Source organism: Macrobrachium nipponense, chromosome 43 (genome assembly GCF_015104395.2).
Source record: "Macrobrachium nipponense isolate FS-2020 chromosome 43, ASM1510439v2, whole genome shotgun sequence".
Taxonomy (NCBI): domain Eukaryota; kingdom Metazoa; phylum Arthropoda; class Malacostraca; order Decapoda; family Palaemonidae; genus Macrobrachium; species Macrobrachium nipponense.
The window spans coordinates 39,282,744-39,299,398 of NC_061104.1; the positions used below are offsets into that span (position 1 = coordinate 39,282,744).

General features: G+C 40.6%; 2 protein-coding genes across 4 annotated transcripts in view; both read left to right on the forward strand.

Annotated features, from left to right (window-relative positions):
- LOC135213674 (GRB2-associated-binding protein 1-like) overlaps nucleotides 1-16,655 on the forward strand; it is a 71,348-nt gene that overhangs the window by 4,670 nt on the left and 50,023 nt on the right. For both annotated transcript variants that reach the window (XR_010314179.1, XM_064247739.1), the window contains exon 2: nucleotides 1,649-1,774. Coding sequence is in view for 1 of the 2 variants with exons in the window: in XM_064247739.1 (XP_064103809.1) it covers nucleotides 1,649-1,774 (126 nt within the window). In the remaining variant the exon portion in view is untranslated. The remainder of the gene's footprint in view (nucleotides 1-1,648; nucleotides 1,775-16,655) is intronic.
- On the forward strand, nucleotides 6,717-9,220 carry LOC135213673 (uncharacterized). Of its 2 annotated transcripts, none has more exons than XM_064247737.1 (2): nucleotides 6,717-8,858; nucleotides 9,066-9,220. In XM_064247737.1, the coding sequence occupies exon 1, from the start codon at nucleotides 6,747-6,749 to the stop codon at nucleotides 8,247-8,249; it is 1,503 nt and encodes a 500-aa protein (XP_064103807.1). In that variant the 5' UTR covers nucleotides 6,717-6,746; the 3' UTR covers nucleotides 8,250-8,858; nucleotides 9,066-9,220. The 2 variants fall into 2 exon arrangements, with proteins under 2 accessions (XP_064103807.1, XP_064103808.1); XM_064247738.1 differs by lacking the exon at nucleotides 9,066-9,220 and having other exon boundaries at nucleotides 6,717-8,494; nucleotides 8,557-8,881.

Here is a 16,655-nt window from a genome sequence, read left to right on the forward strand (position 1 = left end):
TGCTTCCTAATTAACAAGAGAAGTTCCTCCCTGACCCAACCTTCGGTGTCAGTGACACAAGAGAAGTTCCTCAGGCAGTACAATCCCTGTATCTTCATGGCTAAAAGACTATCCAGCTTTTCTTGCAAGCATGCGCTTTATCACTGAGCAGCAACAGAAATAGCTGGATAACTCTTTCAGTCCTTTGTAACATTCCAGGGATTGGAGCCATCTTTGCTGGTTGATGTCATTAATGGGACTTTTTCCCCTGGCCAGAGTCATAAGAGTTGCTTCTCTTCGATTCAGTTGTCCTAGTCTTACACATGGAAGTAGTATCGTTTTTCCTCAGTCGAGATTCAACTACTGATGAAAAACTTCTTTCTGTCTTGCCAACACAGGAACTCCAGGTCTCTAGACGGTATTTGGCTTTTGTGTAGGTCGCACACACCCTTGCGAGAATCATCAGACATAGATCTTTGTTAATGTCACCCTTCTCAAGGTTGGTATCGATGTCTCGACTCCGTCTCAGATGTCATTCAGCATCTATTGCCAGGTTTGAGTACTTCCTTACTTTGTCCTGTTAGTTTGTTGCTGTACTCTCGAAAACGATTTAACATCCTTGAAATGGATGTCGATAACTTTTCACTAGTACAGACTCGCCAAGGAAGAAGTGTCTGAGGACACGTCTTTCTCCTGGTTTTGCTAGACAATAGGAAGGAAGTTCTCTGCAGCTGGCGATGACATCACACCTGTACACTTACCCTGAGAGCTCACAGAATCAGTGACTTTGTCCATCCATTGTATTCCAGAGGAATCTGTCAGTCTGAATACAGTAATGTGGTCTCACCGGAACACTTATGTATTCCTACCTTCAGGTATTGCCCACAAGTCCTTGGAACCTATTTTCCTTGGGTGTGTGGTGGCTGCTTAACAAGTGTTTTCTTACCCAGCTCCTTTAACAGGACAGGTAGCACCTCACCAAAGTGTGGTTCTGGAAGTGAAAAGCATTACAAGAGTGACTGGCCTCTGCACCTCCTTCCACATCCCCCTACTTCTCTTCCTTTGGGCAGAGAATAGGACTCGGACCTACACTTGCTGGAACTTGTGTCTGATGTTTTAAGTCTACACATTGAACACCCGTTCTATTTTCATCATAGAATAATGGAAGCAAATTTAGCTCTTCAGCTGTGTTTTACCTATTCTCCCCTGGAAGTTGGGAGGGTTTAGCACTTACACTAAAACAATAGAGCTCTACCGCGAATATCAAAATTTAAGCTGCCATGCGAGTGCGAGTTAGAAACATTAAATATGTAATTGCAAGTATACAGGTCTGTATAGATGGTGTAAGTATGCTGTATGAGTACAAGACCAGGTGTTGGGAGCATAAAGGCTGATGCACACTGTACTTTCCATTTATTGTCTGTCTTTGGTCAGGCTCTCTTTACTGTGTCCTGGATATATTTTGGACAAATTATGAATGAGAAAAACCTGTTTATGGAAGTGACCTAATCCTTAACCAGTGAATCTGAACACTAATGTGTAACACTTAGTTACATGGAAACTATTCTATATTGCTAACATTAATGGTTCATATCAGCATGCCAGCATAAAATATTTAATAATTTGTTATTGGTGACACAAAATACTACATTTCATGATTGTCTTTCAGAAGTGGCGAAGGCGATGGTTTGTCTTAAGGTCAGGGGAGCTTCCTGGCCAATACTTTTTAGAATACTATACGGATAAAACTTGCCGGAAATTAAAGGGAAAAATTGACCTTGACCAATGTGATCAGGTGAGTGATTTCAGTTACTATTCTGTGATGTGGTCTACTGTATATTATCTGTCTTAGAAATTTTATAATGATGCATTTATGTGAGGTGAGAAGTCATGAATATTCATTTTTGTTTTTTCATTAAATTACAAACCTTTTAAACTAATTTGAAGTATGATGGATAAACCAAATATCTGCTAAATCAGATTACAAGGAAACAAAGTAATTAGTAATATACTTGTGTTAGTGTCATATTGCAGGTTACTATCCTGTCATCTTCCAAAAGTTATTGGTTTACTAGGATTTATCTTTTGTGATGTTTATTCAGTATGTATATTGATTGATTTCCATGGGCCATCATTTTCTTGTATTTCATCATCAATAGCATTGTGACTTTTAATTTTGTTTTGTTGGAAATACCATTATATACTCGCATATCATGTGACTTTTGAAGACCTAATTTTAGAGCTAATTTTAACCCTCTTACGCCGGAGCAGTAAATAAAAAATTGTCTCCCGTATGCCGGAGGGGTTTCGGAGTGAGCGCGGAAGTGGAAAAAATATTTTTTTTCAAAAAATCACAGCGCGCTTAGTTTTCAAGATTAAGAGTTCATTTTTGGCTCCTTTTTTTGTCATTGCCTGAAGTTTAGTATGCAACCATCAGAAATGAAAAAAATTATCATTATCATATATAAATAATGTGATATATGATAGCGCAATCATTTTGGTATATAACACATTGTAAAACGATAAAAGCAACACAGAGAAAATATTATCACAAAATAATGCATGAATTCGTAACGCGCGGACGTAAACAAATATTTTTTTCAAAAATTCACCATAAATCTAAATATTGTCCTAGAGACTTCCAATTTCTTTCAAAATGAAGACAAATGATTGAATATTACTATACTGTAAGAGTATAGTAATATACTCTTACAGTCGAATGTCGAATTTTTTATATATATATTTTTTATATGCAATTATTTCGGAAATAAGAAAAGCTTCAACCTTCAAATATTTTTCGTTTTATTCTACATAAAATTGCGCACATTTTCATATATAAAACTCTATGAAATGCCTAATATGAAACGGAGCAAATATTCTGAGAATGGGACGTACACATTTTGGAGATTTGTGGCGGAGAATCCGCGCGCGGAGGGAAGGAAAGATTTTTTTAAAATTCACCATAAATCTAAATTTTCACATAAGTGACTTACCGAACAGTTACATAGCTTATAGCTTCTTACCTACGGCAGTCGAAATTCAAATTGTTGGCGCCAGCGGCGTTGCTATCTTAAGTATAGGTGATACAAGACCCGCCCACATCCGGGAACCCTGGGTACTGCTAGCCTTCTACCGTCAATTTTCGTTTCTGCCGCTCACGGGGTAACACCTGTGAGATTTTCGCTGCAGTCTCCTGCGTCGCCATTTTGGATTTTGGTTTTTGTTTGGTGATGTACAAGTTTTTGGTTTTTTCTTGCCAGTTAGCTATCTCTATTCAGTTTTTCGTCATTATTGCTAATTATGTCAGATTCTAGTTCATCTGCTGTAAGGTTTTGCAGCGCTGGCTGCAAAACAAGATTAGCTAAGTTATGTCACGATCCGCACTCTTAAGTGCACTAAATGCAGAGGACAAAATTGTAATGGTATGGATGTGACATGTGATGAATGTAAAGAATTGGATGAACAGGGATGGAAGGCGGTTAGATCGCATGCTGAGAAAATGGAGAAAGATAGGAAGAGGAAGGCAGCTCTTAGGGCTAGTAGTAAGAATAGGTTAGAAACTACTCCTGTTCCTTCGGAGACAAATAAGTCTTCTCTTGCCTCTCCTTTATTAGAGAATATTTCTCCAATTAATAGTCCTCCTACTTCTCCTTTGATTACCCCTGTTCAAGTTGCCCATGTTTCCGAACCCAACACCATTGCCTGCTTGAGTCTAAGATGGATAAAAAGTTCGAAGTGTTAGCTGAATCAGTTATGAAGTTAGGAATGTCTTTTAAAGCTTTCGTAGATAGTACAGTGAAATCTAGTGCAGTGCAAAGTGTTAATGTTGCGCCTGAGGAGGCGGTTGTCCGTTCCCCCTCGACTCCCAGACGAAGGTCACTGTCCCGCTCCCCCGCAACCGGGAGAAGACATACCGGAGGTCGGAAGGAGTCTGGGGGAGTTTGCCCACGGTCAGCCGTCGACTCCGTCGACTCGTGGGTGTCGTCCAAAAAGATGTGGAAAGGTGTTAGTGTTTGTGATTCTCGTCTGTCTTCTGATTCGGAAGTGCAATCGCCAGTGCGCAAAAGGCGAGGTGATTTGGTGTCTCGACCGTTAAAAAGACATTCGATTCTTGCGGGTGATTCGTCACCGACTCCTGTTAAGAAGTCTAAGAGGCATTGGAGTCCTCAACCTTCGTGTAGTTTTGCTCCGGATGTGATATTTAGTGAATCTCCTCCGCAGTCGCATTTTTCGGCTAAAAGCAATGGCTCTCGGACTAAACTTTGTGATAATTCACGATCGCTCGACTCTCCCAAGCGAGTCTCGGTCGCAGTTTCGGCTCGGTCGCCTCGTTCGACTCCGTATTACTGTCCAGAGAAGCGTATTCGCTCGTCTTTGTTCGACTCCCCACGCCGTGAGTCGATAGGAATTTCGACTGGTTGTTCGCCTGTGTCGACTCGTGGTGCGGAGACTTCACCTGTTAGAAAGAATCGTTCTTCGACTGAAAGACCATCGACTTCTACAGTGTTAGACGATTCTACCTTAGCTCCATTTAAGAAGCATTTCCAGGATCTTATGAGTTTGTTGAAATCCTCCACCGGGGTAGAACATAAGCCTGATTTCGACTCTGCTTCCGTGCAGTCTGAAGAGGAAGCTTTGGATCAAGATGACAAGGATTCGTCGGCTTATTCGAGTCTTCTTAAATTTTTCCTGTCCACTTATCCAGATTACTTTGAACCTGCTTCTCCGTCTTCACCGCCTTCAATGTTCGTTAAAGATAGGAAGACAGCGTATTCGTGTCTACCTAAACTGGTTCTTTCTCAGTCCTCGAAGCAGGCCCTCAAGGAGTCAACGGAGTGGCTTTCTAAGAAGAGGGAAACAGGTAAGGCTTCGTTTGCTTTCCCACCTTCTAAGCTTCAGAGTAAAGCGTATCGCTTCTACGCAACTGGAGAAGTTCCTTCTTTGGGAGTGTCTGCCTCCTCCCAGGGAGACTTCTCCGGTTTAGTGGACTCACACCGAAGAGCAGCTTTTTCGTCAGCTAAAATTTTGTTTTCTTCTTCAGAGCTGGACCATTTGGTGAAGAATATTTTTAAAGTATTTGAGGTATTTAGTTTTTGGACTGGACTATTGCCTCTTTAGCTCGCAAGATTGAAGACTGTCAGTCTTTAGAAGAAGATTTTGCCACAGACTGGTTAGGAGTTCTGTCCTGTGCGGATAAGGCTGTTAGAGATGGTTCAGGAGAATTAGCAGCCCTTTTCACAATGGGAGTGATGAAGAAGAGAGAAAGGTGGTGTTCTTTCATGTCTAAAGGAGTCACTAATAACCAGAAGTCGGCTCTCATGTTTGCTCCTCTCTGTAAATCTCATCTTTTCCCTGAAGAAACCATTCAACAAATTCTATCGGATTTAGAAAAGAAATCTACTAATGATCTCCTTCTTCAGTCTTCCAGACGTCTGAAAGAGCCTACTCCGACAGGAGCTAAGTCTTCTCCTCTTCAGAAGCATCCCTTTCGAGGGAATAAACCTAAGTGGCAACGACCCAGGACTAATTTGCGTCCACAGTACAAGTCCTCAAAGAAACCTCCCCCCAAACCTTCGGACAAGTGAGAAGCCGTTCCTTCACGTGCAAGTAGGGGCAAGACTCCATCTTTTTTGGGAAGAATGGAGTCGAAGAGGTGCAGAGCAATGGGTAGTTCAAGTTCTTCGAGAGGGATACTCGATTCCTTTTGTTTTAGATCCTCCTCTCTCCGATACACCAATCAGCTTAACAGCATATTCTCCAGGATCAGAGAGAGCTTTGGCTTTAGCAGCAGAGGTCAATGCACTCATCAAGAAGGGAGCAATAGAGGAAGTCCTCGACAGTTCTCAGGGATTCTACAACAGACTCTTTGTAGTTCCCAAAGCCTCGGGAGGTTGGAGGCCAGTGCTAGATGTAAGCGCATTGAACCTTTTTGTGCTGAAGACAAAGTTCAATATGGAAACAAATCATTCTGTGATGTCGGCACTTCGCCCAGGCGATTGGATGGTGTCCCTGGACATGAAGGACGCCTACTTTCATGTCCCGATTCACCAGAGTTCAAAGAAGTTCCTGAGATTTGTGTTCGAAGGAGCACGTATCAGTTCAGAGCCCTTTGTTTCGGCCTTTCGACGGCCCCTCAAGTATTTACTCGTGTTCTTGCTCCATTGGGGAAATGGCTGCATATGTTGGGCATAAATGCAGCATTTTACCTGGACGACTGGCTTCTCAGATCGGGTTCGAGGACACAGTGCATGAAGGATTTACGGAAGACACTGTCATTAGCGAGTCAATTGGGAATTCTCATCAACCTGGAGAAGTCTCAATTAGTGCCGTCCCAGAAGATCCCCTATTTGGGGATGATTCTGGACTCTCAGACTTTTCGGGTTTTCTGTCCCCGCGAAAAGAATAGAATCTTGCCTCAAAAAAAGTGAGCCAATTCCTGAATCGTCAGTCCTCCTCCGCCTTGGAATGGAGGAGTCTTGTAGGGACGTTATCATCAGTAGAGACGTTTGTAAAGTTGGGTCGTCTTCACATGAGATCTCTTCAGTTTTATCTCAAAGCGAGTTGGTGTCGGAAGTCTCAACCAGACACGTATTCGTTCCCAGTGTCGGAAGAGATCAAGAACGACTTGAGATGGTGGATGTCGAGGGAAAGATTGCAAGAGGGTCTCTCCCTGACATTAAGGAACCCAGACGTAGAATTATACTCCGACGCATCGGACAGAGGGTTGGGGTGGGAGCTCTCCTAGGGACCAAAAAGATCTCAGGATTATGGTCAGAGAAAGAGAGGTTGAATCACATCAACATGAAGGAGTTGAAGGCGATTTGGTTCGGTCTGCAAGCATTCGCTCCTTTGGTCGTGGGAAAGAGAGTGGCAGTATACTCCGACAACACTACCGCTCTATCTTATATCAGGAATCAGGGAGGAACCCATTCATTCTCCCTCAACAAAGTCGCAGAAGATCTCCTTCTCTGGTCTCAAGATCGGGATATTTCCCTCGTTCCGAGGTTTGTACAGGGGAAGTTAAATGTACTGGCAGACGAACTCAGTCGAGTAAACCAAGTTCTTCCCACGGAGTGGACATTGCAAGACAAAATTTGTCAGGAACTGTGGAAACTTTGGGGAAGACCTTCAGTGGATCTGTTTGCCACGCTGAGGAACAATCGACTTCCGATCTTTTGTTCCCCAGTTCCAGATCCTCTTGCTTGGAAGACCGACGCAATGCTTCAGGATTGGACGGGTCTAGACGTTTACGCCTTTCCCCCATTTGGAATGATCAGAGAGGTGTTGAACAAGTTCCTCTCACATCAAAATGTGTCAATGACGTTGGTAGCACAATTCTGGCCCAGGAAAGAGTGGTTTCCAGACCTTCTCAAGTTGGTTATAGACCATCCCAGACTTCTTCCTCAGTATCCTCGGCTACTCAAACAGCCCCACTTCGACAGGTATCATCAGAATTTGTCCGCTCTGTCACTGACAGGGTTCAGACTGTCCGGAAACTCGTCAGAGCTAAGGGGTTTTCTCGTAGAGCGGCAGAGGCTATTGCTAACTGTCGAAGAAGCTCTTCTGCCAAGCTTTACCAATCAAAGTGGGGAGTCTTTAGGACGTGGTGCAGAAGACATAATTTCTCGTCTTCTAAAACCTCTGTGACAGAAATAGCTGATTTTTTGCTGTACCTTAAAGAAGTTAAGAACTTGTCGGTATCGACAATTAAAGGGTACAGAGCTATGCTGTCCTCAGTGTTTAAGCATAGAGGGCTTGACATCTCCTCTAACCAGGATATTGGAGATTTAATTAAATCTTTTAATACAGTAAAAGTATCCAAGAAGGATAGTGTGGACTGGAACTTGGACGTAGTTTTAACTTTTCTGATGTCTTCACGATTCGAGCCACTTCGTGAAGCGTCTTTGAGAGATGTAACGAGGAAGGCACTTTTTCTCTTCGCTTTGGCTACAGCAGGAAGAGTGAGTGAGTTACAAGCCATCCACAAAGAGGTGGGGTTCAAAAATCGTAATGCGGTTTGTTCTTTTGTTAACGAATTTTTAGCAAAGAACGAATCTCCCTCTAACCCATGGCCTAAATCTTTTGTACTTAAGGGATTATCTAATATAGTGGGTCCGATGGAGGAAGAAGAATATTTACTATGTCCTGTCAGAGCTCTGAAATGTTACCTGTCAAGGACACAATCCGTTAGAGGTAATTCCGATCGACTTTGGTGTTCGGTTAAGAATTCTGCAAAACCCTCTCCAAGAACGCTATTTCGTTCTTTTTGAGAAGTCTGATACTGGAGTCACACTCTCAAGTCCAAGATCAGACTCTAAATGTGCTTAAGGTGAAAGCACATGAAATACGTGCAGTGGCGACATCCTTAAGCTTCAAGCACAATATGTCGCTTTCCTCGATTCTTCAATCTACGTTTTGGAGATCGAGATCTGTGTTCGCCTCATTTTACCTGAAGAATGTAGAGGCTACCTATGATAGTTGTTGTAAATTGGGTCCTTTGTCGGTAGCGGGCATGGTGTTGGGAAAGGAAACATAGGGGAACTTTCTATCCTCTACTGTCTCCTCGCCTTGTTATAGGTTGTTGAGTCGTGGGCAGACTGGAGGCTCATAGTACTTTGGAGAACCTCCAGATCTTATTTATTACTTTTGAGTATGTCATTATTTTTGGTATAGGTGATGGTCTGTTGTTTTTTATCTGGTTTCTGAAGCCCAGGGCAAGGGCATTATCTGTTTTTTAATATTTTGTCAACCAACGGTCTTGTCCATGGTTACAAAATCCCACTAAGTAGGGACGACCCTGGCCTATACTGCCACGTCTCCTACGAGTGATGAGAGCGCCAACCAGAGGCAGTATTCTCCTGCAGCTGCTCTCTCACAAGGTAGGGTACTGCAACATTTGCTGTTTAATAATGGTGGTCTTACTGTCATTTTTATGTAGTCCATCTACCCTCCTTCCGGTAGTTTTGGATTCAGCTATGTAACTGTTCGTAAGTCACTTATGTGAAAATGATATTTTCATGATAAAATAAAGTTTCACATATACTTACCGAACAGTTACATAATCAAAGCCCACCACCTCCCCACAGATGGACGTGTCGGCTAAACGAAAATTGACGGTAGAAGGCTAGCAGTACCCAGGGTTCCCGGATGTGGGCGGGTCTTGTATCACCTATACTTAAGATAGCAACGCCGCTGGCGCCAACAATTTGAATTTCGACTGCCGTAGGTAAGAAGCTATAAGCTATGTAACTGTTCGGTAAGTATATGTGAAACTTTATTTTATCATGAAAATATCATATTTTGCTAGATACTTCGAATTTCTTTCAAGATGAAGATAAATGACTGAATATTACTAGACTGTAAGAGTTTTAGCTTACAATTGCGTTTTTCGACCATTTCGGTAGAGTCAAAGTTGACCGAACTTGGTTTTTTTTCTATTTATCGTGATTTATATGCAAATATTTCAAAAATGAGAAAAGCTACAACCTTCAATTATTTTTTTTGTATTCTACATGAAATTGCGCACATTTTCATATATAAAACTTTATGTAACGGCTAATTTAAAATGGTGCAAACATTACCACAATCGCATGTATGATTTTTTTTGTTTTTTTCGGAAGAGTTACCGCGCGGACGTAAAGAAAATTTTATTTTTTTCATAAATTCACCATAAATCGAAATATTGTGCTAGAGACTTCCAATTTGTTGCAAAATGAAGGTAAATGCTTAAATATTACTAGAATATAAGCGTTTTAGCTTACAATTGCGTTTTTTGACCATATCGGTAGTCAAAGTTGACCGAAGGTTGAAATGTTGGCAATTATCGTTATTTATATGAAAATATCTCAAAACTGATAAAAGCTACAACCATGGGTTGTTTTTAGTTGTATTGTGCATGAAATTTCGCACATTTCCATATATAAAACTTTATATAACGGCTAATTTTAAAATGGTGCAAACATTACCACAATCGCATGTATGATTTTTTTCGGAAGAGTTACCGCGCGGACGTAAGGAAAAAGTTTTTTCATAAATTCACCATAAATCGAAATATTGTGCTAGAGACTTCCAATTAGTTGCAAAATTAAGGTAAATGATTGAATATTACTAAAATATAAGAGTTTTAGCTTACAATTGCGTTTTTCGACCATTTCGGTAGAGTCAAAGTTGACCGAAGGTTGAAAGTTTGGCAGTTATCGTTATTTATATAAAAATATCTCAAAACTGATAAAAGCTACAATCATGAGTATTTTATTGTTGTATTCTACATAAAAATGCGCACATTTTCATATATAATACTTCATGTAACGGCTAATTTACAATGGTACAAAAATTATGTCAAAGTGACAAAATAATTTCTGAGATGTGTCACAGATACTTTTTAGTGCGGCAAGAAAGAAATTCGTGCTTGCGCGCCTGCGTAACGATTGTAAACAAAACACCTTGATCCGTGAACTCCCAGCATCCCCCAAGGCGCGTGATTCAAAAGTTTTAGGCTGGTAGGCCTATAAGTATTTTTCCGCGAATTTAAAAAAAACTTTTGTAAGTCGACGTAAAATACGTCCAGTCGGCACACGAAAGACAAAAAATGTTGACGTAAAATACGTCCAGTCGGCGTAAGAGGGTTAAGGGGGTCGCATCACACATGAGATATAAAATTCAAGTATGTAATAATCACATATGATAAAATATAAACATAATGGATATGCACTTCACTGCATCCAATAATGTTATATGTATTTTCATAATATATGTACTATTTGTTTGTATTATAAAAGACAAACATTGCAGTCAATGTTTTGGTTTGGAAATCAGCTGAGGGCGATTGTGAGGTAGGTAGCGCAAATGAATCTCAAGATACTCTATTCACATGGGACAAGGTTATTTTACATTGTACAAAGTGTTTTTCAAGTCGAAATCACTTAAATACGTATGGTTTATGAATGAAATTTAGTTATTTCTTTGTTAGTAGATGGCGCTGAGGGCATGATTATTGCGTAAATAAAAATAAACAGATTCTGTTCATTAATTTCACTTGATCTCATCAGAATACTACAAGCTTTACGTATTTATCTTTCATTGGAGTGAAGACAGTACAATGTGTTCTTTCATGCCAATAGTTTTGATTAAAACACGTTTCTCTCAAATTTTGTTCACGGTTGAGTTTGATGATGCGAGAGTTCCATCCACGTTGCCGATGCATGATGATGGTCGTTAGCAGATCAACATTCTTTCCTCAAATTCAGCTGAAACTTACAGATTAAATTTAGCAGTATGTGCCTTTGCTGATCTTTTCTCCATAGCAAGTAAGGATATAGTAATGTAAAAATATATTTCCTATTCTCCTTAACGTTATTTGCAACATAACTATGGTAATTATTTACTATCGTACGATGGTTGGAATGCAAGCAAAAAGGCTGTTATCGGATTCGGTTGTTCATAGCAAATCAGCTGTTTCTGGTTGCATGCATTTTCAAAACGCATATAACATTACTAACGATAACTTTTGGCATTCTCTTTCACTTTTTTTAATCTTAAAAAGAAGATGGGATAGATAAAGAGATGGAAGAAAAGGGGTTAGCCTAACTAAGAAAATGGAATAGATGAAGAGGAAGAAAAGAGGTTAGCCCATTTATTTGGTCTCATAAATTTATCATGCATGATACACGAGATATGTAATAAAATCATTTTTAAAGGGTGAAAATTTGGTGGTCACATGATTGCGTGTTACACGAGTATGTACGGTATTGTCCATTTTTGTATTGAATGTTAATTTCCATTATGGGAGAAGGAAGAGAGCTATCAAATAAGGTTGAAAATACAATTTTTTGTATTTTTGTCCATTTTTAAGTAAATGCTAATTTCAAATTTTTATTTTTATACATATAAGTAACTTACCAAGTAGTAATTACGTGGCTATAGGTTTTCCACCACAGCAGCCTAAAAATTCAAAATTTGTGGTAGCGTTTCAGTTGTTTTGTGTAGGTGACAACCCCTGCCTTGTCCACCCACGGGAAAGAAGAGGATTGACATGGCAAAGAGCTCAATTTGTTTTCTGCCAATGTTCGACTAACATTGAGCGTTTTTGCAGCCTTCCTTCATCACTTTTTTTGTCATTCAAGATTTGGTTAACTTTCAGAATTTGTCATAGCTTTTATGATTCATTGCTAGCTGTCAGAATTGTTGTAGCTTTTGTGAAGTATTGCTTTGTTAGCTATATAGTTAGCTTTTCTTAGCAATATGTCTGATACTAGTTCTTCCAGCGCTTGCTTTTGTGGCAAGGGGTGTAAAACTAGGTTAGTTCAGTCGTTGTGCGACTCCCATTCCAAATGTGTCAAATGTAGAGGACAGGAATGTAATAGTGATAAGCTTTGAAGTCTTTTAGTATTTGTTTAGCCTTGAGACGGAGAAGAGAGAAAGGTGGTCTCTAAAGCCGAAAGTAGGGCCAATCTTGAATCTGCCAGGCCAATAGAGAATAGTTGTACCGGCTCTTCATCACCAGTTCTGGCTATTTCTCCGTTCCCTAGTCCTCAGACTACTTTATCACGTATTCCTATTCCTGGCTCTCATGCTTCCAAACCCGACCCCATTGCCAGTCTTGAATCATGGTTCAATAATTTAGTGGTAAATGCTATGACTGAATTAGTTGCCCCATTGAAAGTGCTTTCTGAAAAAGTTTCTGCACAATCTGAAAAAAATGTCTGTGCATATGCAAAGTGAGTGTTGTGCAAGTGGAAGAGGTGGCTACTTGTCCTGCTGGTGCTCCTAGACGAAGACATACCAGAGGGCCAAGGGAGGCCAGTGGGGTTTGCTGAGTGGTAGTCGCCCCCTCAGTTGCACCTATTATCCCCCATGTGTCGACTTAGACCAGTGAAAAGGTGATAAAGTGAGTGGTGTTCATCAACTTTCCTCTTGACTCGGAAGTCTCCAACCCTGACAAGAGGTGCCTGTGGCACTCTCCTGCCCCCTCTCACTGCTCAAGAGGCACTCTGATGATGCTGACCACTCCCCTCCTCCAGTTAAGAGGTACAGAGAGACCAGTCACAGCCCACAACCCTCCTGCTTCCTCATTGGCTCAATCTCAGGTGTCAGGCAAGGACAGTCTGGAGTAATTTACCCTGTACGTGGAGCGCCCTTTATTAGTCAACAAGCTCATGAAAGACCCACTTAGACACCTCTCTGTCTCCAAGCTCCTGTCGCCTCCAAAGCGCTTGGCACTCATCTGTGGATAAAGTAGGAAGATGGATAAAAGAATTTTTGCAAAACAGAAAACAGATAGTGATTGCAAACAATGAGAAATTGGATGAAGCTAAGGTAATATCCGGTGTGCCACAAGGTACGGTGTTAGTTGTGTTGCTGTTTGTTATTATGATTGCAGACATAGACAGCAATGTTAAGGACTCAGTAGTGAGAAGTTTCACCGATGATGCAAGAATAAGTAGAGAAATGACTTGTGCCAAATACAGGAACTCAGTACAAAGAGACCTATACAAAATATATGAATGGGCAGAGGATGGTATTCAACTCTGATAAATTTGAATTAATAAATTATGGTGATAAAGAAGGAATGTTATATGCATTTAGAGGACCTAATAATGAGACAATCGTACATAAATAAGCAGTTCAAGACCTTGGTGTTATGTTGAATATGGATCTGTTATGCAATGATCAAATAGCAATTCTATTAGCAAAATGTAAAGCAATAATGGGAATGTTGTTCTGACAATTCAAAATGAGAAAAGCCGAACACATGATTATGCTGTATAAAATTTGTTTGTAGTCCACTTGAATATTGCAATATGATACAGTACCCACACTACCAAAAGGATATTGGACAAAGTGTGTGTACAAAGGTCCTTTACAGCTAGAATAGAAGAAGTTAAGGACCTTGACTACTGGGAAAGACCAGACATTTTTAAATTATATAGCCTTGAAAGGAGAAGAGAACGGTACATGATAATACAGGCATGGAAACAGATAGAAGGAATTATTGAAAGCATCACGGAGCTAACAATATCAGAAACAGCAAGCAGAAGTAGATTGATAGTGCCCAAAACTATACTAGGAAAACTAAGGAAACCACACAGGACATTAATCCACTACGCACCAGCATCGATAATGCAACGTCTATTTAATGCGTTGCCAGCTCATCTGAGGAACATATCAGGAGTGAGCGTAGATGTGTTCAAGAATAAGCTCAACAAATATCTAAGCTGCATCCCAGACCATTCAAGATTGGAAGATGCAAAATATACTGGAAGATGCATTAGCAATTCTCTGGTAGACAGAGGTGCCTCACACTGAGGGACCTGGGGCAACCCGAACGAGCTGTAAGGTGTAAGGTTGCCATTGCCACCTCAAGCTCGCCCTTTGGCTTGGGAGAATCCTCTGTTGGAGCCTATTAGTGCCGACTAGAGGCTGTTACAGGTTTCATACAGAAAGCCCCCCTCCCCCCCATTGCCCACAATCTCTCAGGATCCTGTCTTTTAGCCCGTATCTTCAGATGAAGAGGTGTTTGAGCAGGAAACCACTTCTCAGTCTGCTTTTGCAGCATTGCTTCATTCTTTTGGCTAGTTTTCCCAACTTCTTGGCTGCTACTCCAGTTTCTCCTGCCTCTTCCTTCCTTATGAGGAACCAGGCAGACGTCTCTGCTTCCCAAGGTGTTGCGTTCCTCCTCATCAAGGATAGCCATCGAGGTGGATGACTGGCTCGCTTCAAAGAAGGAACAGGGCAAAGCTGCTCTGGCCTGACCTCCTTCCAGGCTTATTCACAGGAGATACCTCTCCTGTTCTACTGGAGAAGCTCCCTCTTTGGGAGTCGATATAGTTTTGCTTTAAAGTAATTCCAGGATGTTCGACTTTCAATCATTAAGTAATTGGTGTATGTTACTCTTTTTCTTTATGCATTAACTTTTGCAATTCACAAATTAATTTCTGACCATAGGCTACTGACGAGACTCCTGTAATGGTTTTACCTTAAAGTATTTTTAGATGTTGTGACATTTTTATATTATTTTTACTCTAGATCATATCTTGAGTAATTTATGATTTTTTATAGGCCTTAGTCTTTGCATAAGCCACTGATTATTGCATTGGAAATAATTCTTGGGTATTTGGTCATTTCATTGGGCCTGTAATTTTAACAATTATGATTTATTTACCAGACATAAGCTTCGTGTAAGCCTCCAGTAGATAAATGTTCTACTTAACCTTCACATTTTCCTTTGCAGAAGAACTGAAAAGTGTTAAGGCATAAAGTAGTAAGGAGATAATTGGGTGTTCGTTGACTGCTGTGAGTAGGTGTTCCCTTAGTCGAGCTCTGTTCCAGCTCACTCTACAAAGCTAGTAGCTTGCTGGCTCCAATCTCGGGTGCCAGCAACGCCTGCAGCCTCTCTCATGTGCTTGGTGCCAGAGATGACAACCTTGGTGCCAATTCTCTCTTTGTAATAGGCTTTGCCACATGCTCCTGCACCTGGCTCCCTTGCTTCTTTTCTGTACCTGTGCCAGTCATGTGTCTTGGTTAACAGATGTTAGCTCAGTAATAGTGAAGTATAATGCAGTGGAGGAGGTGGCTACATGGTCCCTCGATGCTCCTAAACAAAGGTCCCTGTCAGACTCCCATGCACTGGAAAGGAATCTTACGGATGTGTAGTGAAGGAGACGACTATCTGGCTCCTCAGACTCCTAAACCCAGTCCCTATCTGATTCCCATGCACCAGGGAAGAGGCATACTGAAGTCCATGGGAGTCCGAAGGGGTTTGCCCCTGGGTTGTTATCAAAACACAAGCTAAAGGATGCAGCTGATTCTGGTAATTACCGGCCGATTGCAATCACAACGATCGTGTTGAAGATACTTGAGTCGGATCTTCTAGTGAGACTTCTCCCCTTTCTACACACCACTGACAACTATTTCGGATTTTAAGCAAACCACTCAACCGACACCTCCATCTACATACTGAAAGAATTGCTGAACTATTACCTGTCATCAGCCTCTCCTGTTTTGCTAAGTTTTGTGGATGTGAGAAAAGCATTTGGCAGAGTAAACTATCTGAAGCTGCATAAAAGAGGCATACCTGTATACAGTGGTACCTCGTTTGTTGAACGTTTATGTTGAAATTTCTGTTTTTTGAACAAAATTTTTTAGAAAATTTTATATCGTTTCTCGAACAAATGCTCGTACTTGGAACTGACTGATTAGCTAGTTTATACTTGTATTCTACGGGCCACTGGGTCTTACAAGTTAAACTGTATTAATATTCTTTTCATTTACAATATATAGTTTAATGATAACAATATTCAACAAAATAAATAAAAGTGTAAAGCATTTAATATAAAATTCAGCTTTCAATATAACATTTAGCATAAAAGATGTATAAAATCTTATGTAACCACGGTGACGTCACGCCCAGCTGACTTGAGACTGAATGAGGGAGTTTTGATATGTTGAGGAGAGAAGGAGAAGAGAGAGTTAAAATATTACTGTACGTATGGAAAAGCAATAACAATTCATATAAAAAGGGAATTTCCCAATGAATTTAATGTAATGATAAAATATGGAAACAAACAAATGCAAAACAGAAAAAAAAGAAGCCTTAATTGAGCCAGTGTTCGGTGCGCTGAGTGAGACGGTCTAGTGAACAATATTAACCTCTTACGCCGATTGGACGCATTAAACGT

Bases quoted from the DNA above. Each gene is read 5' to 3' on its own strand.
- LOC135213673 (XM_064247737.1), top strand. From the start codon at position 6,747: ATGGTCAGAGAAAGAGAGGTTGAATCACATCAACATGAAGGAGTTGAA.